The sequence below is a fragment of the Carettochelys insculpta genome, chromosome 13 (genome assembly GCF_033958435.1).
Source record: "Carettochelys insculpta isolate YL-2023 chromosome 13, ASM3395843v1, whole genome shotgun sequence".
NCBI classification, from domain to species: Eukaryota; Metazoa; Chordata; order Testudines; family Carettochelyidae; genus Carettochelys; species Carettochelys insculpta.
The window spans coordinates 30,329,973-30,354,133 of record NC_134149.1 but is presented as its reverse complement, the minus strand read 5'-3'; the positions used below and the strand labels follow the sequence as shown (position 1 = coordinate 30,354,133).

The 24,161-nt window shown below is 40.4% G+C and overlaps 1 protein-coding gene across 1 annotated transcript in view; it reads right to left on the bottom strand.

The window, feature by feature from the left end:
• The window catches only part of LOC142020423 (connector enhancer of kinase suppressor of ras 2-like), a 581,534-nt gene that overhangs the window by 77,178 nt on the left and 480,195 nt on the right, over positions 1-24,161 (bottom strand). The window contains exons 16-18 of the mRNA XM_075008216.1: positions 19,667-19,715; positions 1,891-1,939; positions 316-491 (exon numbers count right to left, since the gene is read on the bottom strand). Of these exons, the coding sequence (XP_074864317.1) occupies positions 316-491; positions 1,891-1,939; positions 19,667-19,715 (274 nt within the window). The remainder of the gene's footprint in view (positions 1-315; positions 492-1,890; positions 1,940-19,666; positions 19,716-24,161) is intronic.

The following is a 24,161-nucleotide window of genomic DNA, read 5'->3' as shown; positions in this document are numbered from 1 at the left end:
TAATAGGGCAAGATGACAGGGAACATCTTCTGTAACCTATTTAATAGTAACTGTGGAAAAGTACTGTTTATTTCTGACACTTACAGTACTTTAAGTGTTGCTCTTGTGCTATTTTATTGGGTTTGACTCAGAGTGAAAATTTCAACAGAATCATCACAGATGAATTTTTTTTCTCTCCAGACCCATGCATCACAGACTCACATCCAGTCACATCCAAAAATGCTGCACCATTAACTATTAATTGGCAAAATTAGCTTCCCTGATTTAAAAGATAGCAACAATTAATTTTGGCTGTTTTCTTTCAAGTGTACTTACATTCTGGTTTGTGTACCAGTACAGTGAAGAATCCTTCAGAATAAACCAGTATTTTTTCCACTTCTGAGTAAAGTATCCTTTGGCATCTTTTTTCTTCCACAGCCAGCCCTCACAGTCTCCATGGCCCAAGTCTTTGCAGGAAATCCGCCTTCTGCTCCCACTAGTCAGAGAGCTCCCTGTAAATGGGAAAACACTGTGACAAATCCCAGCGCTATAAAACACCACGTCTTAGTTTTAAAGCCAGTGATGAGACAAAATAGGAATCCCTTCTAAACTGAAACCCTTCATAATCAGAGGTCAGGGCAATTCAGATTATAATTCATGAACCTAGACCTATCCCATCTTTGCATCCAGTTGGAAACCAAAATCATAGAAGAGGCCTGGTTTGCAACTCAGGTTCCGATTGAATAAAATCTTATTAGATTATTTAGTATCAAAGGAGTTCTGACATATGGGGCCAAAATCCCATGAGTATTTTGTGATATTTGGTATCATCAATGGTTTGGAATTTAAATGGTATACACTTAAATCTTAATCCAAATCCAAACACCACTTTTTCCATCTAATTTTAGCTCTTAATTTTAGCAGCCTCAAAATAAGTCAAATTCTGGTAAGGAAGTTTGTTTTCAAGCAATAGGGAATATCGTCATTCTATAATAGTTATGGGTCAGTATATGTCCAGCATACTTGTACTCTGAATTTAATTAATCAATATTTTAGCTCAGTTGAAATGCCCTGCAACAGAAAAATACCCTGTTTTCATTAATTCAACACGTCCTATATAATAATCCTTAAATGTCACTCTGTCTTTCAGATACCATTGCCAAACAGATTTTTTTCTTAATATTGTATATTTTTTCCTTAAAAACCTGTGGAAAGTTAATTAAAACATTCGATCCTATACTGTGAAAAGTCAAGTTTACATTGCTACATGAATTGTATTTGCCTGATAGCTGTGCATAGTGCCAGAAGGTTAAATTACACGTTAAATCACATTAAATTACTATCTTTTTCTTGATCACGTTCTACTGATCTTAACATTTTGTTGTTTACAAAAAAGATACTGTGTCCTAATCTGCCTTAGAAATACTACTAATGTATTGAGTAAAGAAGTCTTTAAGCAGTGAGTTAAAACTGCATCCAGAACAAAAATGCTAGTTTGCACACACTATATATAAATTATACCAAATTGCTTTTATTTCCCTAAGTACATTATAGAATGATGAAAGGAGTGCCTTTTAATTTTATAACTTATCAAAATTTATTTTCTTGATATTCTCAAATAGAGTTTTGTAAAGAATAAAGAAGTGAGAAATGACAGAATATATGGCTTTCTTCCACTGAAGTCAAAAAAAGTCAAAAGAAAGGTTAAAACTTCCTTAATGGGATAACAGGTCCACAGTTTGTTTCACCTGAGTATTTGATAGCAAAATAGAGATAATGATCGAGGATATCTGGAAATATATGAATTAGGTCTGATCCTGACTTTGAATCTGTGCACATGATCCACATACCTCCCTTTGCTACGATAGGACCTTCATTTTCTAAATTTTATTATTTGTTAACTCAGTTTACCTTTGGACCACTTTTTGGTTTTTACCCTCAGGGAGGCGTAGTGGAAGGACTATAAGGAGAAAAAAAATATGGATGAGTACCAGCACATGCAATATTAAATCACGTTATTTATGTTGATATATAGTGATTTCTTCATAAGCTATTGTTTGTACTTATGTTTTCTACCACTGCAAGTATGAGAAAAATCTTAATTTTTTAATAATAATCTCATACAATATGGCTACAAAAGTAACACAAAAATTGCAGTTATTAGACAGCAGTAAAATAGTAGTAAATGGAGGTACTGAACAATCACTATAATCTTTAGTATTTTGTTTTATGAGGATAAAATCAAACACTAAACAATCAAACTACGCAATGCTGAACTAATAAACCAACACCTGTATTTTCACAGATCTGCCTAAGGTTTTTAGCCTTATACCTCCTCATCAAGTCAACAGGAGATCTGTGGTTAAATTCTTACACAATAGTCAGGAGACAACTTCATGGGGTTTCACAGGCAGTACATAATAACAAAATCACATTCATTTATTTTAAGAATAAATTAAATTGTTACATGCAATCAATTCAAGGAGAAATTTCTGTCTCAAATCTTATACAATTAATATGTCATTTCAGCCCTTGTTTAAATGCCGTATTAGTGAGAACTCATATACAAGTCCGCTAATTAGATCCATATATGTGTCTTTGTGATAGCAGTAAAGTGACACCCAAAATTTAGTAACAGAACATCATTTTATTCTTAGGGCATGGATAACCTCCCTCATCCAGAACTCTCTCATCTGGCAAAATCCAGAATCTGGCATGATTTTAATTAGCCAGATGACCACTTATCCTGGGTGTGGCCAAGTTTCCCATCGTCCCATAAAGTTTGTTTACAGTCACCTGTCCTGGCGCTGAGTATTTTGTTATTTATCTGTGATTTACCCCTAAATGTCTCCTAAGAGTTCAGTAAGCAGTGAAAGTGCTCTCAATGAGCTAGACCAGGAGTCTGCAATTGAAATAGTGAGCAGACCATTTTTTCAAATTCAGTTACAAAATCAGTATTTCAAGAGCTGCAATGCATGTGAATATGAGACAGTCCTTAATAAATAATGTCAAACTGTACTTTTTATCACCCTATTTTAAGAACAGTGCACACACATTGATTTGTACCAGTTAGAAAGTTGTTTCCCCCCATCTCCAGGCACAACCTGCCTCAGCCCTGAAACCTTCCTCTTATCCCCAAGCTTTACCCCATCCCACAAACCTGCCCCCCCATCCCCAGGCTTAACTGCTCGCAGCCCCAAACCACCCTTCCCATTCCACAGTTTAATTCCTCTGAGCTGCAAACTGCCCTCCTATCCCCAGGATTAACCTGCCTCAGCCCCAATCTCTGCCCTGCCATCCTCAGGATCTACTTGCCTCAGCGCGCACGGCTCATCCTTGGCTGCTGCCTCCCACTTTACTGCTCCCCACTGGAGTGCAGCTCCAGCAGGGGTAGGCTTGGCTGCTGCTCTCCCCAGTCTCCTGCGGGTTTAGTACTCCCCCCATGTGCAGTGCAGGCAGCTCCCTGCCCTGCTGGCTTTCTCTTCTCGGGCTCCCTGATGCAGCTCTTCAGGGCTCCCTGACGCAGCTGACCGCTTAGCAGCTCCAGAGGCTGCCACCACTTAAACAAAGAACCCCTGTGCTAGACAATGTTGGCCTCCCATGGTCTGTTAAATTCTCTAGTCTGGCACAGGTCAGGTCCCAATGGTGCCAGGCAAGAGAGGTTCAACCTGTACCACTCTTTTGTGCCTGCAGTTTACACCATTACTTCTGAAAATGACAGAAAGTAATTCTTCTCTATACCTTGCAAATGTAAGTCTGATTTAACTGAGTGGGAAGTTTATTTGTGCATGGGAATGGCACAGGAGAAAGTATAGGCCAGCTGGAGGGAGAAGTGGGCTGTTGGTGATTGCAACTGCGATTACTGGCAGAGCACAGGTAAGGAGTTTGTGGCTTTGCAGGTCAGGGTAGGGTAGGATCATGTGATGAACAAAAGGTCATTTTGTCCTGTCTGACATACACATTGTGAGCTCTCTGTCAGGGACTATTGTCTTGACTATTTGCCTGTAAAGTCTAAAGGCTATTTGTCAGCACATTACAGTCCTGATCACTGATGGTGATTCCCACCTGTGGTACCATTACACAAATAAGTATGTCTACAGCCATCACAGAAATGTACATGGTATTTCAGTTTTTACCATATTAAACTCCAGTAACTAGAAGACATTATTGTGATTAAGCAGCAGCTTTTTTATAAGGACATAGATCATGACCATAAGCAATAAATGCAATAATTTAAGCAAATCAGAGTGCGCAAAATGCTAGTTATGGAAACTTATTTGTATACCGTTTCCCCTTTTTGTAAAATTCATTGTGCTCTGCTTGCCTCCAAAGACTGATTTGTCTCAGGAAGGCTACATCTCAATAACAGTACAGTATGAATCCCAACACTGGGCATTTCCCCGTCCTGTCAGCTGTGCAGGTATTTTCATAATTCCTCTGTGGTTGTTTCTGTGTGACTATAGTGCACTGCTCATTCCTCTGATTTGCTGGTATAATTCCTCTCTGCCCAGACTGCATCCTGCTCTCAGGAATTCAAGCTGACTACCAGCAAAAAATGACATTATCTTAGCTTTTTATTTCCTTCACATAAAGCAGAAAAATATGACTACTTATGTGAAAAAGAGAAAAAAAGAAATCCACCCCTTCCAAAACAAAGAAACCCCTCAAATGAAAAGAAAATAGGCCTGCGGAACAGCTTAAGGGGAAACTGTTTTTGAAATATTTTAAAATACCAAAATCCAAATTCCTTTCAATCATTACCCTTCCTCAGGCTGCACCCTGCTCCTACACTGGGAACTTAGCTAATGAGTTCAGTGGGAGCGACCTTGCACCATTTATCTAATTTCTATTCCCATTTCACCCTACAGGTCAGCAGGGCTCCTCTTTTTGGTTCCTACAGTCTTTGCCTCCTACTTTAATTCTGGAACAAAATAATATATATCTATCTATATAGATAGATATATAGATATATAGATATATATAAAAAAGAAATCTAATGAAGGCCAAAGGGAGAGAAAGGGGTTGGGTATCATCACAAGCAACATAGGCTAGACACATTTTTTTAAAAGAAAATGTAGATTCTGAAGCTCTGTTGTGCACAGGAAGCTTTATAGTCATGAACTGCAGAAAACATGAAGCCCTAAATATCATATGGGGTCATAATAACAAATAAATGTAGGATGGCAGCATAAGTTCGAATAACTGCTTACTGCTGCATATGTTTTAAACCACAGTGACAAATTTAAGATAGTACTTTAAATCGGTCAATTTATATTTCCATTTCCATTCAAACAATTTAAATACACAAAATGGAGCATTCTTAAATTTGTTCTGAAAATATTGTTTTGGGATTGAAACTTTCTTTGCTGAATTCCAGTATTCATCACATTCTTATTGTTCAGTTATTTCCCCGCTGAAAATTGACATTATGGGAAAAATGACAGAACTCTAAATACATAGGCCCAGATTTCTTTCATTACTGTTTCTGTTGTGTTATGAAAATAGTATAAAATGACATATGGGCAGAGAGGATATTCTGTAAAAAGAGAATTTTTCCAGATAAGCAGACCACATAAAAAGGCCAACAAATATTATTGCAAATACACCTCGTATGTTGTTCTTTTCATCAGAGATTCCCTTGACAGTCTAGCCTGAAAGAAGACAAAAATAGCTGAAAAGATTCCCAGTAGTGCAAGGCTGCGTGCAGACACATCAGACATTCTGAATTAGCACAGCACAGAGAGAAGATTAAATTGTAAATCCCAACCAAATGTCATTTTTATACTGTAACTATAATCTGAGCCATGAAGGGAAGTTGTAAATACCACTTGTCCTTTGTAGATATTAAACAACAATGAGAACCTGAAAACAATTGTGCTGTTACAGAGTTACTAATAAGTGCAGCTAGTTTTTACACCTTTAAAATGTTATGATTTGATTATTTAGCCAGAAGCTTGGATACAGAGACAACTGCAGCATAGTGGTTAGAGCAGAGGACTAAGCAGAAGAGAACTGGGTTCTATTGAGTCTTCCGGTGACTCATTGTGTAACCTTGTGTGAGTCACTTTTTGCTATGTCTCAGTTTATCCATCTGTAAAAGAAGAGCAATGCTTACTTATTTTTGAAAAGGGCTTTGAGCGTTTATGACAGAAGGTGTTGTAATAAGTGTATAGGCAAATTATTATTCATTGACGAACATCCTTCTTATGTAATGGTTGAATGGTGGAATGCTGTTTATAGAAGCCTTTTCACAATCTGGGTTGATCACAGATTGCAAGGAGTGAACCTGAAAGAGCATAAGTTAAAAGACATATATATATTATCTCAAAGTCTATAGCAGACACCTAACTGGTGTAATTACTAGAGTCAGTGGGGGAAGGAGGGTTAAAGAACCACACTCTGTAAGCATAGGTCACACGGTTTGGGCTGAAATGTACATTGATAAGACATGACATGTACAATAAATAAATTATATCTTCAGAACATTTTTAGAAATAGCTCGACTGCTTACAAATCTTTAAGAACTTAAACAGAAGCAGGCTGAGAAGCAGAGTAGTTTCTTACAATGAGCTGTAGAATGGCAACATCAAATTATTCATTATGCATTAAGAATCTCTAGATCTGATCCAACCCAAGATATGGTGAGAATACAAGCACAAAAGATGAGAGAGACTCTAAATTCTAAATTCAAATTTTAAGATGCAAAGGAGCCACATGATCCTCTTTATACTGCACAATAAAAGCAAACATTTAACACTATCTAGTTCAAAATGTATTCATAGGGTGGCTATGGGAGGCAGCCAGAAGATGAGACAATGTACTGTGGTTGTCAGCATTTATGGCCTCCTCTCCAAGCCATAGTATCACGTGTGATGTTAAAAGAGCAGCAGAAAACATGAGCTGACAGCAGTCTGCATTTGTGAAGTTCCACCAGTGAAACGAACCTCAGCATAACCACAGAGGGGAACATAATGTTTAGCTGACAGAAAATTACCAAACTGAAAAGTTGCACCTATGTTTAAATAATACTATAGAGATCAGTGATTTAGACTAACTGAAAAGATTTAAGGAAAAAATCTGGCTGTATGAACCTTAGCTATACTCAACCTCAAGAGTTTCTACCTTAATCCAATAACCGAAAGCACTGGAAACACAATGAATGCTCCCACCTGCAGTGCAGCCTTAAGAGGAAGCATATGTACAGTATAGTGCCACATTCCTGGAAAACAGCAGTAGAAGTGGAGGATCAAGTGTTTGTCAGCAGTGGTGACATTTAAATTGGAAGATGGGGTGAGGGAGAAGGAAGGTCAGTGAGTTCTTTGTAGACTCTACAGAAGGTAGTGATCTACCATCAATAGATGCCGCTTCCAGCATTCCATAGCATCCTTTGCTTGAGTAGAGAGATAGCAAGCAGGTGGACGTGATACAAAGAAACTAACTGTCAATGCAGATTTATGCCTTAAGTGAGCAGAGATCTAATTCACTAGGTGCAATAGGTAACAGCAGGAATTGGCTTTAGGGCCACAAAGAGAGAACAACAAGAAGACAGACACTGAAAGGTTTCAACCCATTTCAAACATGTTTCACATAGAATGGATTTTTCCTAAGAACACATACTTCAATGGGAGGATTATAAATCACAGTAATTAGCTCTCATCCCATATTTGTATGCTCTCTCATTTACTGGAATGGATGTTTCATTACATGTATCAATAGCTTGTGCATAGCTATCACTGCAGAAGAGAGTCCCTACTGATACTTAAGCAACAGAGTTTAAAACAGACCTTGATAAATATTTGGAGGTTAGGTCCATAGATGGCTATTAGCAAGGGGTAAGGTATGGCGCCTAGCCTTTTGTCGAAGGTGGGAGATGGATGGCAGGAGACAAATCACTTGATCATTGTCTTCGGTTCACCTCCTCTGGGGCACCAGGCATTGGCTACTGGGCTAGATGGACCTTTGGTCTGACCCAGTATGGCCATTCTTATGTTCTTATGTTCTTAGGTAACAATGGCACTGCTGCCTGCTGTAAGTGGGGACAGATCAGTACCAGTAAATAGTATTCCAGCATCCATCAAAGGCCAGGCATACAATGATGAGAGAGTTCTATCTGGAGGAAGTTCAAGTGCCTGCCAGGTTCAGGAATCACAGCAACCACTTCTTGTCACATATTTTCTATTTCAGAAAATAGACTGGGTGTGTCATGAAAGATCAGTGTTTATACCACATGTACATTCAAGAGTTCATGTTCATTATGGGGAAAAAGGATGCTTCCAATAGTTGGAACAAGGAAAGAATAGGTTCTCTCTACAGTTAAAATGGCAGAGCTATGGTATCTCTTTCACAGTTACACAAAGGAGTAATCTGTTGAAAGGGTGTTAAACTAATTTACAAATCTCTTATTTTAGACACACTAGTGGGCTAGAATTTGAAACCCACATACAAAATTCTTCTGCAATAGTTACAATGGTGCAATGGTTACGAGTGGTAAAAATGAGCAGGTTTATGGATCCTCTTGACCCACTCTAAATTCCACAGCTGCAGATTACGTTGTTTGCCCTTGCAAACTAGTACACAAAACAATAAAATTACCCACATGACAAGACTGCAGAAAATGGCAGTATACTGATGTTTTCCATTATTTAAAATATCTTTAACAAATTGCTACTACTTTATCACAAGCCTTTGAAAATCTTGAAACTTAATACCATTTTATTCATATATCTATGTACATCACTTACAAACCTTTTAGAAAATATTGCCTTTTTATTTAAACAAAAAATCTTTCTCAAGTATAACCATATAGATTGATTCACAATTTAAATAAACCAAGACTAACCTCACCCAATTTTTCATAAAACCAGACTTGGAAAAGACTTAATAAAGAAAGTGATTTTAACAGCCCCACCATACTCTTCGGTAAGAAAAAAATTCTCCCTCAAATTATGATACGGGTGAAGAAAAGCAATATTTAAAACATGAGAGACAGCCTTCGGGCACCTCTGTACTTGAAAGATAGCAACAAAGAAATTCAGGGATACACAGCTAATTTAATTAAATGCCTGGAAACACTAAAAGAACTTAATGCGTACTGCTTAGCAAAACAGGGAATAAAGAAGAGATAAGAAGATTTTTTACAAAGATCTAAATAGTGCAAACACCAAAAAAGAAGAAACATTGTTGAGCAAAACAATCAAAGGGTCATATCCTTTATTCATCTAAGTATTCCCATTAATGCTATGGAATATGAGGATGAGTCAAAGGAGTAGGATTTGTGTCCATAAGTAGAAGGATGAAACTGGATTTTTGAGGGATGCAGATGACCGAGAGTCTTACATGTGTACTTTGTGTGATTCTGTTATTTACTTGTGCCGCTTGGTCACATTTTGATTATGTATGTAATTACATTTACAAACACATGAATCACAGCCCCCTGTTCATACAAGCAGTGCTGAAAGATAGCTGGGAAAAGAAAATAGAAAATCTTTTAATAGTATCATATTAGCTAATTTACATGTATACCACATTATTTATGATCTTATTATGTTAGTTTCAGCGTGTTCTCAAACCACAAATCTAGTTTTGAGAAGAGATGTCTCAAGGGACCTGAGCAGAATGTGTGCAGTCGGCATGCTAGTTAGAACCTATCCTAGTACTTAAGGACAGGAGTAAGCAAACTTTTTAAAAGTCCCACTTTTCATCCCTGCAATTAGCAGGGTCCCCCACCCTCTGCTCTGGCCCTGGAACTGAGCGGCGGTCTCATGGAAATGACGCACTGTGCTCCCTGGGTGGTGGCAGAGGCTGTGGGGGCAGGGAGGTAGCAGAGACCGGGGGACATGGAATGCAAAAGATTAGAGGGGACATTGGTCTGGGGTGAGCGCTTAAAAGTTTCAGTGAAACACACAAGCCCAGTGCTGGGAAGCCAGGGTAAAGGGGCTTCTGCCTGCCTCTTTGTGCATACAGCCCCATGTTTGCTGCCATGCTGGGGCACTACCTAGAGAAGAAGTAGCAGTACGGGCAGGGACAGGTGCAGTCCCTCTGGTGCGTCACAGCTCACCTGAGTGCAGGCAGGCAGAGGTGGGGAGGTGGAGGGGGAAGAGGAGGCAGCCCCGCTGCCTAGCAAATGGCAGCTCAAAGGCAGGTGAATGACTTGCAGAGTTGGGCTGAAAGCTGGCCTTTGTCCGTGTGGCGGGGCAGGAGTGAGGTTGGGTGCCGAGCTGTGGGGAGGCAACATCAGCAGTGCACTTGCCCCCCCACGTGCAGAGGGAGTGGCCCATTGCAAGAGAGAGAGCAGCCAGAGCACATGGCTCTCTGGCACTCCTTCCCACAGGGCCGGCTTTGTTCTTTGCTAATGGCATTACAGCTGCGAGGGACGTGTGCTATAATATCAACCACCCTTTTCTGTGTCTTTAGTTTTACTCTACACACTTCAAAAGTTATCAAAACTTTTTTTCCTTCTGCCACCACCCTGAGCTCCAGAAAATCTACCATTATCTATTCTCTTTTTAAAAGCCTTCTCAACAGCATAACTTCTACCCTTCATTTAACTTTCCATTTCCCAATAAACCTTCCCCCATCTCTTCTTCCACATTGTACACAATATCCATCCATAGCACAGAAATCAGACTCTACACCAAATACAACCAAAGGGAACTGACCTTTAGAGGTAAGGCCACACTACATATCACAGGTTTGTGGCCACTGTTCCTTTGTAATTAAAGCTGAGTACATATTTCCCACCCTCAAAGAGAGGGTAATAAGAACATTAGGAAAGAGAAGATGCTAAATAGTTATGCACCAGCAAAAGCAGTGGCTAGTGTCCTCCTTTCTAGTGAAGAACAATTAAAACTGTCTACAATGAACCCTAAAGGTGACCCACAAAGAGAAAAATATGGAGATGTACTCTGTTTTACATATGTTGATGTTTAAAAAGGCCCTACATATTTTGTTATTTTTTTCCAAATTTTACTAAGCTATGTCTACACTAGCACACTACGTCGAAGTAGCCTATTTCGAAGTAAGAACATCAAAATAGGCTACTTCGACGCGTGTTGTCTACACATCCTCCGGGGCAGGTGCCATCGATGTTCAACGTCGAAGTAGCAACGGGGAACGTCGAAAGGATCCATCCCGGCAGGAAATGCGGAGCGTCCACACACACAAGCACTCCCTGTTGAAATAAGGGGCCAGCAAAGCCTGCGGATGGGGTCACAGTCTAGACTAGCCCTCCTGGGGCAAGAGGAAGCCGCTCCCTTAAAGGGCCCCTCCAAGACACACTCAACATGCACAGCACGAGGTCCACAGAGCCGACAACTGGTTGCAGACCCCGTGCACACAGCATGGACCCCCAGCTACAGCAGCAGCAGCAGTAGCCAGAAGCCCTGGGCTAAGGGCTGCTGCATGTGGCAACCACAGAGCCCTGCAGGGGCTGGACAGAGCATCTCTCAACCCCTCAGCTGAGGACCCCCCTATTTCGATGTAGTGAGACGCAGATTGTCTAGGCATGCCCAACTTCAATGTTGAACGTCGAAGTAGGGCGCTATTCCCATCTTCGGGTAGGAATAGTGATTTTGATGTCTCACCGCCTAACATCGATTTCCATGTCAAAATAGCGCACGGTGCGTGTAGGCGCAACGCGTGCTATTTTGATGTTGTGCCAGCTACTTCGAAGTAGCTGGCTAGTGTAGACACACCCTAAGCGTTACATTTGTACTCTGAATCTTGGCTTCACTTCTTATCTTTAAGCACTGCTATGCCTGGGAGTTTCTTTGTTTTTAAAAATATTTAAAACATCATACATGAACACTAACAAAGAAGCTCATTGTGAGTACAGCTTTAAGCTTGTCTGTAACCAGCTGAATATATCTGCCTAATTGAAAATATATATTTAGAGCTACACTCCCAAGAACTATCTGCTTTGTGCCCTTCTAACAATAGGAAGTAGTTATAATTTGAAGCAAAGCAGCCCACATTTTGGTGAATCTTGATATCACTTTGCAACTGACATGTTGGTTTCCTTTCCTAAAACGTTTAAAAAACATTTTTTTCTTTACTAAACAGTCAAACTGAAGAAATGAACTTTCAAGAGACGAATCTGCAGAATTTCACTTTGAAATATCAAGACAATAGATATTATTAATTTGTAGAATGTTGACTTGCTATGAAAGCCTGGAAACAGACTGGCAAGCACGAATGCATGGAAGCGCAAGAATGGGCTGAGGCAAGTGCAGGATAAGGAGAAGAGGGAGTATGTTGTAGATGTGTTCATTTACTGGAGAGTCCAGGAAGGAGCAAAGGAAAGGGCATTTTGGAGGGTAAAGAAGAGTCACTGAGGATGTAGCAGGGGAAGAGAATGTTTGGTGGCAACATTACGGTTGGCACAAGGCCAGAGATGTAAGTAGAATCTAGAGGAAGAGTATCACAGATAGGATGCTTGTATTGAATGGATGAAGGCTGTGCCCATTTAAAAGCAAATCGCAAGCAGCTATTTTCGTAAACCCTTTACAGTGATTCATATGAAATAGAGCACACAAAGGGATTCAATAGCCGTATCATTAGGTAGGAAACAGCTTAAGTGTTAGATTAGAAATGGCAGGGATGTGTCCCCTCTAGTGGTATAATTCATTTTTGGGGCTCACTTGTTTCTCAGACATTCAATTTGTTTTACATTTAGTACACTTAAATGCTCAGAAAACCATAAAAAGTCTGCAAGTTTTTAATATTTTATTATTGCCATATTTCACATGATCACAGACGTTATTCTGGGGCTACAGCTAAGTTAGTGAGTTTTACAGAGAAAACTCTGGTTTTGTCGACAAAACTGGTGGAATGTCCACACACAAATCGCATTATTTCGACAATATGTGGACAAAGTCAGCACTTCTGCTGACAACCTTTTGCCTCTCCCAGATGAGGAAGAGTGCCTTTTGTTGACAGGTTCTGTCAACAAAAAAGCTGCGTGAATGCTCTAGGAGGACCTCCTCTCAACAGACAGGGTGTCCAGGACAATGGGCAGCCTTGTCTGCTGTGCTTCCGGGTACCAGTTTTGTCAAGACAGTGGCCAGGCAGTCCAGCCACTCTTATCGATAGAGTGGACCGTCCTTCCAACTGGCTTTTGTGTGTGGATGCACTCTGGGGAGAGAAGGTTTGTCAGGAAGTCTCTTCCAACAGTAACTGCTGTCAGCAGATCACTGTAGTGTAACTGTAGCCTGGCTAAATGTTGTTATATATGCTTAAAAAATAAATAAAAAAGGCTTACAAACAGCAGTACTGACAGAAAAGTTTTCATTAAATCTAATTGTCCATTTGAAGGAAAAAGTAAACAAATAGCTGTTTGACTTGAGATAATCTAGGTAAGATTTTTACAAGCATATGAAATTTATGAAAAGTCCCCATAGGAGCTTTGTTGTTTACTTTATTCACTTCTAATAGTAGAGGTAAGTGACGACACCCTCTCCCACCTACAAACAACAATTATGAAGTAAGTTCAATGGATCTTTTACAACAGTGCTACAGTCAGATATTCACTAGAGTTACAACTTTGGAGAATGAGTCCATCTAGTCTGGTGAGTGTGCTTCCCTTTGTTACTGAAATGCGTAATAAAGAGCAAGGTGAAAAATCAGGCCATGGAGCTGCCCAAAATATTTAAAGTGTTCCAGTTGTAGATGCTGACAATGCAGTTGGAACTGTAAGAGCAAGAACATGGCTTAATGTAGCATGAAGATGTTGGGATACTTTTCTCTCTCTGTGGTCATGGGGAAGTTGTCCACAGCCTGATGTGATGAATTGAGGATTTTCTTGTCTAACACTTCACGAGATAAATTAAAAAATCACAGCTGTCTGCTTTTGGATTCTTTTATCACCATAAACTAATTAAAATAACAAATATTGGTAATAAAAAATCAGGCATGCGGCATTTAAACACCAGCAAATTTTCTCCAGGATCTCTCTTTCCCCATTTGTCTTCTGACTTTTCTAGATACAGTATTTTTTGCTATCTGCCCGCCCACTTCTAATTACTTTGTCAGCCTTGGATGTTTCCTAGTTTCCCCCGCTGTACCAGAAGGGATATCCCAGCTCTAACTAAAAGACAGATTCACTGGACATCTCCATCTGAGAGGAGACCAGTATGAGACTGTCCAATGTCAATGAAGCAATTTGATTCATAACTATGAAAGCTAATCAACACTGAACTGTTGAATAATGTGGAGCAGGGTCAAACTGCTATAATCTGCCATTCCGATTGACTACTGAATAGTCTTTCGTGGAACTTAATTGTTATCTTGCAGAAAAGGTAGGACTATTTTCTCTAGTGCCTTCTCTGGTTCATAAAGAATCAAGACCATGCTGGAGGCTCAGAATTTGCACAAGTTTCAAAATGGCTAGTTTAATGTAGGGTTATTATGCCTAATTTCAGGAGTTAATATCTCATTAGTATTAGAGACAAGAGTTCCCAAGCAAAGCCAGCAAAGACTTCCATATGTGGTCAATTTTATGCACAGTGAGCAGCTACACAACATTCAGGCAAATGAATACTCAACATATGAGGACAGTTGGGCTACGTCTACACGTGCACCCAACTTCGAAATAGCTTATTTCGATGTTGCGACATCGAAATAGGCTATTTCGATGAATAACGTCTACACGTCCTCCAGGGCTGGCAACGTCGATGTTCAACTTCGACGTTGCTCAGCCCAACATCGAAATAGGCACAGCGAGGGAACGTCTACACGCCAAAGTAGCACACATCGAAATAAGGGAGCCAGGCACAGCTGCAGACAGGGTCACGGGGCGGACTCAACAGCAAGTCGCTCCCTTAAAGGGCCCCTCCCAGACACACTTTCATTAAACAGTGCAAGATACACAGAGCCAACAACTAGTTGCAGACCCTGTATATGCAGCACGGACCCCCAGCTGCAGCAGCAGCAGCCAGAAGCCCTGGGCTAAGGGCTGCTGCCCACGGTGACCACAGAGCCCCGCAAGGGCTGGAGAGAGAGTATCTCTCAACCCCCCAGCTGATGGCCGCCATGGAGGACCCCGCTATTTCGATGTTGCGGGACGCGGATCGTCTACACGTCCCTACTTCGATGTTGAACGTCGAAGTAGGGCACTATTCCCATCCCCTCATGGGGTTAGCGACTTCGACGTCTCGCCGCCTAACGTCGATTTCAACTTCGAAATAGCGCCCAACACGTGTAGACGTGACGGGCGCTATTTCGAAGTTACTGCCGCTACTTCGAAGTAGCGTACACGTGTAGACGCAGCTTTGCTGTCTATGTTAGGATTTTCAGACAGTAGACGATCAATTATGTTCATGTCTCATCAATATGTAGAAGTTTGAGGAGCTTCTCTCATAAACTAGCCAGATGGGGATGGATACTCAGATATAGTTTCTCACCTTCACTGGAGCTACATCAGTTTACACTAGTAGAGGACCTGGCTGCAAAAGCCTGGTTCTCCACTCCTTGGCACCTAGGTAGTCAACTACACTACACCGATTATCACAAATTATCATATCAGAATTGCAAATTTTTTATCCATTAGCGTATTCACTTCGCATTGATGTAAAACTTTATACACAACATGAGGCCATGGAGAATCAAGCCCAACACAGTATAGATACTCCCTCTCTATTGCCTACAAGATAAGAAAAAATATTGAACTGAAAATTAATCTCTAAAGTTCACTTTGTATGCAAGGCATTGATGAGTGCACTTAAAAACAGTGTAGCTCCCCTTTTGAAGATAACGATAACAACCAACACGTATTACAGATGAAAGCCAAGTTTAGGAATTTACATCAGGCCTCTTTATGTAATTATTTTTTACCATCATCACAAAGTGTTTGTAGTCACTACAGTTATAGCTGTTTGACTTACTTCCTTTCATTTCTTACAGTTTCTCATCTATTAAAAGTTACTTGCAAACGAAGTTATATTGTTCAACAATGCCTTCCTGTTTTGGCCTCAAATTATTCAGCCTGAAACTGCCAAACAGTAGGCCCATTTGAGAGTATGATCCTGTAGTAAGAATTAAAGATTTTTAAACAGTGGTGTGGAATTACTCAGAGTAGCTATTTTTAGAATCAGACAATATACTGTGTGGCAGCATCAGGCCAGAGGGCTAGCTTGGAAAGGGAGAGAGTCAACACTAAACAAGCAGAGACAGCCTGGCTAATTAGCAGGGAGAAGAAGCTGACCTGTTTAAGCAGCCAAGAAGGGGCTGCTATAGAATCATAGAATCATAGAACACTAGGACTGGAAGGGACCTCGAGAGGCCTTTGAGTCCAGCCCCCTGCCCCAATGGCAGGACCAAGTACTGTCTAAACCATCCCTGATAGACATCTATCTAACCTGTTCTTAAATATCTCCAGTGATGGAGATTCCACAACCTCCCTTGGCAATTTATTCCACTGTTTGACCGCCCTGACAGTTAGGAACTTTTTCCTAATGTCCAACCTAAACCTCCCTTGCTGCAGTTTAAGCCTGTTGCCTCTTGTTCTATCCTCAGAGGCCAAGAAGAACAAGTTCTCTCCTTCCTCCTTATGACTCCCTTTTAGATACCTGAAAACCGTTATCATGTCTCCCCTCAATCTTCTCTTTTCCAAACTAAACAAGCCCAATTCTTTCAACCTTTTTTCATAGGTCACATTCTCTAGACCTTTAATCATTCTTGTTACTCTTTTCTGGACCCTCTCTAGTTTCTCCACATCTTTTTTGAACTGCGGTGCCCAGAACTGGACACAATACTCCAGCTGAGGCCTAACCAGCTCATAAATCATTTCGGGCCAGCTGAGCTCATTTGAGGCTGCTCCTGACTGTTTTAAAAGACTTCCTTGCTGGGAGAAGGGGAGGAGAGCAGAAGAGGGAGATGGAGAGAGGTGAGAAGGTGACAACGTATAATGTGTGTGTGTGTGTGTGTGTGCATGTGAGAGAGAGAGAGAGAGAGCTGAGAAGAAGAATTCCTGAGAATTGCCAGAAACTGGGGGAGGTGAAGAGTACCCACAGGGAGTTTTTGGGCTCCCTACCCCCCAGATGACCACCAGGGTCAGCTGGTGGCTGTGGTGGATTGCTTACCCAACCCCGGCAGACCAGGGGGTCGCTACCTCAGCCCCCTTCAGGCAAGGGACCAAAGTCCAAACCACAGCGAGGGCATGTGGGGCTCAGATCACAGTACCCAGATTACCTGCGGTACTGTGAACAGACAAAGGGGCTGAGGCCCAGGAGTGAGACTGATTCTGCCACAACTGCCTTGAAAAGATGGTGTTTAAAGTTGCACAGACATTACACAGGGATTTATGTGTGTACACATACACACGTCTTTTTTTAGCCAATTATCACTAGCTTTCTATGCCAGGTAGCACAGAAATTCTTCAAAGGGACATGTTATCTTTGTTCAGAAGGTAATCGGATTTTTATGTCCTAAATGTCAGACTAGGACAAAAAAGGAAAATAGTTATTTACAGTGATCCATGACAATGAGAACACTTTTTCTGTAAGTTAATTAACAAAGAATGACATTGCAGTGGATTAGCAGCCTCCAGTACACCCTGTCTTGCCGACAGGCAGCCTGTCTCAGTTTTCTTTCTTCCAGTAGTCAAGAAACTACAAAACACTTATACATTCCCATCTGTTCTCAGAATCTTTATTATTTTAACAAACTTCAAAATTAAGTTTTCAAATATCTCCAAAAGTCCAAACTAAGATTTTTATCCTTTCTTCCCGGGGCTTCTCCTGCTTTGACACACCATTCTCAGGACTACCTACTAGAGCCCTCTCCCTCCTAGCAGTCCCTAGTCCCTCAACAACATTGAATAAGCTGCCATGTTTTAAAACAGCATTTTTTTCTAGTCTAGAAACAAGGCCTCAGAGATTTAGGTGTTTAAAAACTGGAAATCTGTACATAAAAACATGTCATTTACTCATAGTCTTCTAGCTTCTGTCATACATGCTTATCCTTGCAGATAGTATGTTGTACTCTCTTACGTTTTCTAATCCTCACCCTAAACGAGTTTAATTGGGAAGTCTTTCATTCTTAGAAATGGTCCTAATTCTTACAGAAAATCCTAACGCCCAGGTTTTAATCCTTTAGACCTTTTCATGGGCCTTACATAGACTAAGATTTAAAGGTGTGATGTTAGATCACATTAGCCTAGGTATTAAGCTGATCTGTTTAGCACATGTTAAAACACAGTTTACCTTGTCTTGACTTGCATTTCAGAGGTGTTAGACTGAGCTAGACCTAATGTGATCTAACACTATCTCTTTAAATCCTAGTCTAGTCAAACTAGAATTTGATTATATCTATTGAACATTTATGTAGGACCAATCCCTCAAGATGACAATTTCTTCCAACACTGTAATGTTCGTTCATTCACAGCCATAAGAATTGGAGGTTTCGGTCTAGATCTTTGAAGTTAGTTGTTTTTCTTATCTGCACAAATGCAAAATTACTTTCAGTTTTTACCTACAGGTTATATTTAACAAATGATTCAGCCCCATTTCAGAAACTGTATCAATCCTTAGAAGCCTTTAAAAGTTCGTTTCTTATTTCCAAGCTTTAAGAGAACAGAATGCAAATTCAAGTAATATGCAAAACTTGATTGGATACCCAGGAATTTTGTCCAGCACATATTAAATATGTGGTGCATGACCAGAATGAAATTAAAATTCACAGCAGTCTGGCAAAGGACCGTAGTCTGCCCTTAGATGCATAGATACAACTTCCACTGAAAAGTTCAATCGGATTTTTGCATGTTGTATCTGAGGGCTGAATTCTGTTGAAGAAACCGTTGGGCAAAAAATCAACAAAGAAAATCAAAGGAAGGGGATGAAAAATCAGATACAATTTACTCTTATGAAGATAGCATTTTAAAGCTATATATTTAGTTGGACTAAAACTAACTTGTTTTAAAATGTACCCTAGTGTCTCACTTACTAGATTAGCAATGAAGGCAATGAAGTTCTATTCCTGGCTCTGTCACTCGTCTGGTAGATGAGCTGAGTCAAATGATTTCATGCAATTTCACAGTACTATCATTATTTAAATTAAACTACATTACCTCTTTATTACATTTAAGTAATTAATAAAGAAAATAAGGCCTGTTTCCTTAGTCCCTGACAGGACTTATAGGGCAAGGTACAACTTTGGCCTACCTATTGAAAGGAAGGTGGACATTTTGATAGAAAAATCCTGGAAAGGTTTAAAAATCAGATGCAGTGGTGATTTTTAGAATTGTAAGGACAAAATAAATTAACCCCTCTCCCAGTATTCATGCATGTCTTGGAAAACCTATGAGAGTGCTTCCAGTGCCTAATCTTTGTAGTTAATTTGACTGTACTTTCAATACTTTGAGCTTTAAACGATCACCTGGTCATCTCTTTTTGAAAAATATAATATCGCCTATCATTTCCTTATTATTTGAGAAACCTTGACATCTCAAGTCTCACATCAGCATAAAAAAACTCAGACTAGAATACCTTGAGTATCTTTACATCAAAATATGACAGTGAAGCTTAGATTGTAAGCTCATCAGGGCAGGGGCTGTCTTTTTTGCTCAGGGTCTGTCCAATGCCTAGACAATTGGGTCCTAAACATTATTATAATCCAAACAAACAAATAAGAAATACCTAATAACAAAATAGGATTGGCTGAAATATTTTTGTTTTTAAGATAGTACAATAATTACCTTCCTCATGGATGTGCTCACTTGACGGTCACTGGCAGAACTAGCGTACCTATGACAGAGATAAAGAAGATTTTAGAAAAAAATATATATATAAACAACAAACAAACAGAATCCAAATAACAATTACATATATTCAGGCATGTGTACTGATTTATCTCATGACCCCCAGTGATGGTAAATGTATGTCATATTGCTAACTTCCTGTGCAGCACTTTGAAAATAACCTAACATACATAGTTTACACAATTGAAGTATTCAAAATAAATCCCAGTCCATCTTCAATGTGCTGATTTACAAATGGACAAATTCAGTGTAAGAAAGTCTGATCCCTCTGCAAGGTTTTGTCCTAATAATCTTCAAAAATAATTAACTGAGGTTTAACTGATGCTACTTGATTTTTTAAATTATTTGAAAAGTGATTCTTTCCTCTGTGTCTTTAGCGAGTCTTGTATATCCCAGAATGTAAAATCTTTGTGATATGTATCACCTTGATATCAGTGTCATGCATCAGTGGGACCTTACATGACTGGAAGAGAGCCACACCAACCACTGTAAGCTGCAGGCTGAAAGAGGGCATTGGAAGATACACCTGGTGGGCTGGTAGGTAGGTAGTACAGTGCTGGAAGAAAGGTTCCAGCCCATGCCTAGGCTCCAGGCCTCATGGCCTCACTAAACACTTGCAAATGAACAGCTGGAATAGCTTGCTTACCTGTATGGTACCCTGATGCATATTACATTGATAAGAATGTGTTCAGTTATAAGTTTTGAAAAAATGAGTGTAGGATGCTGCATGTATTAATCTCACTTATAACCTCTGCATCTGATGGTGCAAAGATATACTGAGTGTTTTGCAGCCTCTTTTATTATGCACCTCACCAAACAGGAAAAGAAGCATTAATTAAGCTAAAGGCTCATCCTGCACACATAGGCTACGTCTACACGTGAAGCCAACATCGAAATAGCTTATTTTGATGTAGCAACATCGAAATAGGCTATTTCGATGCATAACGTCTACACGTCCTCCAGGGCTGGCAACGTCAACGTTCAACTTCGACGTTGCGCGGCACCACATCGAAATAGGCGCTGCGAGGGTACGTCTACACGCCAAAGTAGCACACATCGAAATAAGGGTGCCAGGCACAGCTGCAGACAGGGTCACAGGGCGGACTCAACAGCCAGCCGCTCCCTTAAAGGGCCCCTCCCAGACACAGTTGCACTAAACAACACAAGATACGCAGAGCTGACAACTGGTTGCAGACCCTGTGTCTGCAGCATGGATCCCCAGCTGCCGCAGCAGCAGCCAGAACCCCCGGGCTAAGGGCTGCTGCCCACGGTGACCATAGAGCCCCGCAGGGGCTGGAGAGAGAGCATCTCTCAACCCCCCAGCTGATGGCTGCCATGGAGGACCTGGCAATTTCGACGTTGCGGGACGCGGATCGTCTACACGGTCCCTACTTCGACGTTGAACGTCGAAGTAGGGCGCTATTCCTATCTCCTCATGAGGTTAGCGACTTCGACGTCTCGCCGCCTAACGTCGAAGTTAACTTTGAAATAGCGCCCAACGCGTGTAGCCGCGACGGGCGCTATTTTGAAGTTAGTGCCGCTACTTCGAAGTAGCGTGCATGTGTAGACACAGCTATAATGACCTACTGAAGATGAATGAAATATATTTTATCAAGAGAGAAAAAAAGTCCCTGTTGACTGATTTCCTAATTACCTCCAAAGAGGACAGACCTACACATGAACTCATCCCATCAATGTTGCCTTTGGAGTGGATGGGATAAACATCCTTAACAAGAGAAAAAAATCTATTTTATGTTGACTGAACTGTGAGGGGCAAAGATTCTTAGACATAACCAAAGAGATCCCCCTGCTGCTTGTCATAGGTTAGTCCTGAAAGGCATTTTGAACTGACAGATTACAACAACTATCACCCTTTGAATCACAGCCTGAAACCTACGTGCACACGCTTGCTTGTTTTAACTGACGCATCACTCTTTTTCCTAGATAATAATCTGATAGTGTACCATAGGATTGGCTAGAATTTATGTCTTTGGTGTGAGAGGTAAAGTACACATTGATCTGGGGTAAGTGACTGATGGTTAGGACTAGGAGCAACAGGAACCTTTGTGATCTTTGGTGTAAGTGGTCATTTTTCACATAGTCCACCTTACCTCAGTGGCAAGATAGCTTGGAGTGTAAAAGTACCCTCCATTGTTGAGCTAGTGTAGTGATTTGGGAGTCCACATTTATCACTGTGATGGTGAAAGCTAATTTTAGAACATGAATCAGTTTTGGGTATTCATCCTACTTTTTGACACTCTGCCTTGAGGTTGGCACTCCGAGTTGTGAACTGCTGCAGACAGCATGGTGGGTAGACAGAACATTTTTATTCACACAAAGCAGCACTTTCTTGACTTCTTCTGGAAAAGTACAGTATTATCAGTCGAAATGATGACTTAATTTAAATGTCATTTATGTTTTATGATGTGTTGATCTATAGACGTGTGTTTGACTTGTGCCTTGTATAAGGGATTTATTCAACACACTAAGCTGCATAAACTTGTCAGTTATGCAGTCATAACAGGGATAATGTGTGTTATTCCCTGTGCCTTTATTTTATCAACATGTAAGGACACTTACATATACACTGACGCTAGTGGTTGTTGTGCCAAAACACTAATTTGACAAGAGTGGCAGATTCCTAAAGCTTTTCTCTCATTTTTGTTATCTGTGTCAGACTTCTTACTAGTGTTTCATGAGATCTCATAATCTGACAGTTGATACGTCTCTAATGTGCCATTCAGCAACTCTTCCCTCACATTATAGCTGCTAAAACCCTGCTTACTAGAACACGTAATGGCTTAAATGACTTCTTCTCTCTAAATCTTTAAATCTGAGCTTTCCAGAGAATCATATTGTCACACTAAGTCCTGTAAAAAGCATTGACATACACCTAAAATAAGTTCTCTGGTCTCTCCGTTTTCATAGTAAATTGCAAGAATCTATGTGCGCCTCTCATGTCCTTGACAGAGAAATTGACAATAATATAAAACAAACATTCCAGAGAGAGCAAAATAAGGTAGTCCAGAGAGAGAAGAACAATTTAGCAATTCAGAAAGCTCCACATGTAGTCTACCACTGATGACTTAACATGATATTATTGGCTGGCAAACACAGTACACAACTGTCATACCTGCTCTCAGAAAATGGACATGGCAAGTTCTTCCAGACCTAGAAGTGGCCTATGATAGGGAAACTGGACACTCACTTTTAGACAGAAAATGAAAACTGAATTCACTACCACCACACAATCTGTGATTCCTGCTAGTATTGCATTCATTGAGTTTTTTGCTACTGCCATTATTTTCCGTAGGTTCTGTGGTACAATTTGCAGACAGCCTTTTATGGAGAACATCTTGGAGCATCATCCCACTAGGGAAGCATCAGGAGAATGAGGCAGAATCTCTCTGCAGCTAATGCACGCACTGCATTATCCATTAAGATGGCATCAGTGAATGCCCCAATGCACTGGTTCTGTTTGTCAAGTCCAGGAAGAGAGGGAGGAAGATCCTTACTCATGGGATTACAATTGTACTTGACCCTAGTAGAAAAAGGGGGTGACTTCTTGCCCACCTCTCCCCAACAGTCTCCCTATGTACTCACACAAAGGCAGATCACAATCAGACCCTATAAGTTCGTAGAAAAAGAATTTGTCTTCCTGATTTCTTTAATATGTTATGAGAGCATTTGCTGAGGGTAGACGCTCTTGACAGCTTCCCACCCTTGTTGAAATTATTGTTCCCTACAGCTATAGGAAGCTGGCAGAATGAAGAAAGAAACAGAAATGTAGCAAGCCCATTGGCGCAGACATAGAGGGCTCTGATTCTGTGGTCCCTCTTTACTAACGAAAGCCCTTAAATTAGCTAACTAACAATAATGCTAAGGACTATAACTGTCAGTGATATTAGCATGATCGACCCATAGTATGTACAAAAGCATGGAGGAATATAGAAGCAGGTAACATAGGCATTTTAAAATAGATGTAAAAACACTTTGTATACAGGACAAACTTTTTAAAATTAACTGTTATTAAGCACAAACTCACTCCACAATAATCACTAGGGTCTTAACTGAACCTATCTCTAAAATATGTCTCGCCAAAATTTCTTATCATTGTCAGTTAGGATTTATATTACTGTAGTGCCGAGGAGCCTGATCATGGATCAGGATCCCACTGTGCTAGGCAGTGTACAAATGCAGAACAAAAGGATGGTCCCAAGGACCATACAGTACTAATGTAAAGTGACGTCTACACTATGAAATAAAGTTGAATTTATTGAAGTCGACTTTTTACCCTTAGATTTTATTAAGTCGAAGATGAATGTCCACAAATGTCCAGAAAGTTGACATAGTTTGTCTCCATTGCCTTAACTAGGTTTGACTGCATCAGCAATGCATTGTGGGTACCTATCCCAAAATGCGTGCACCTTCA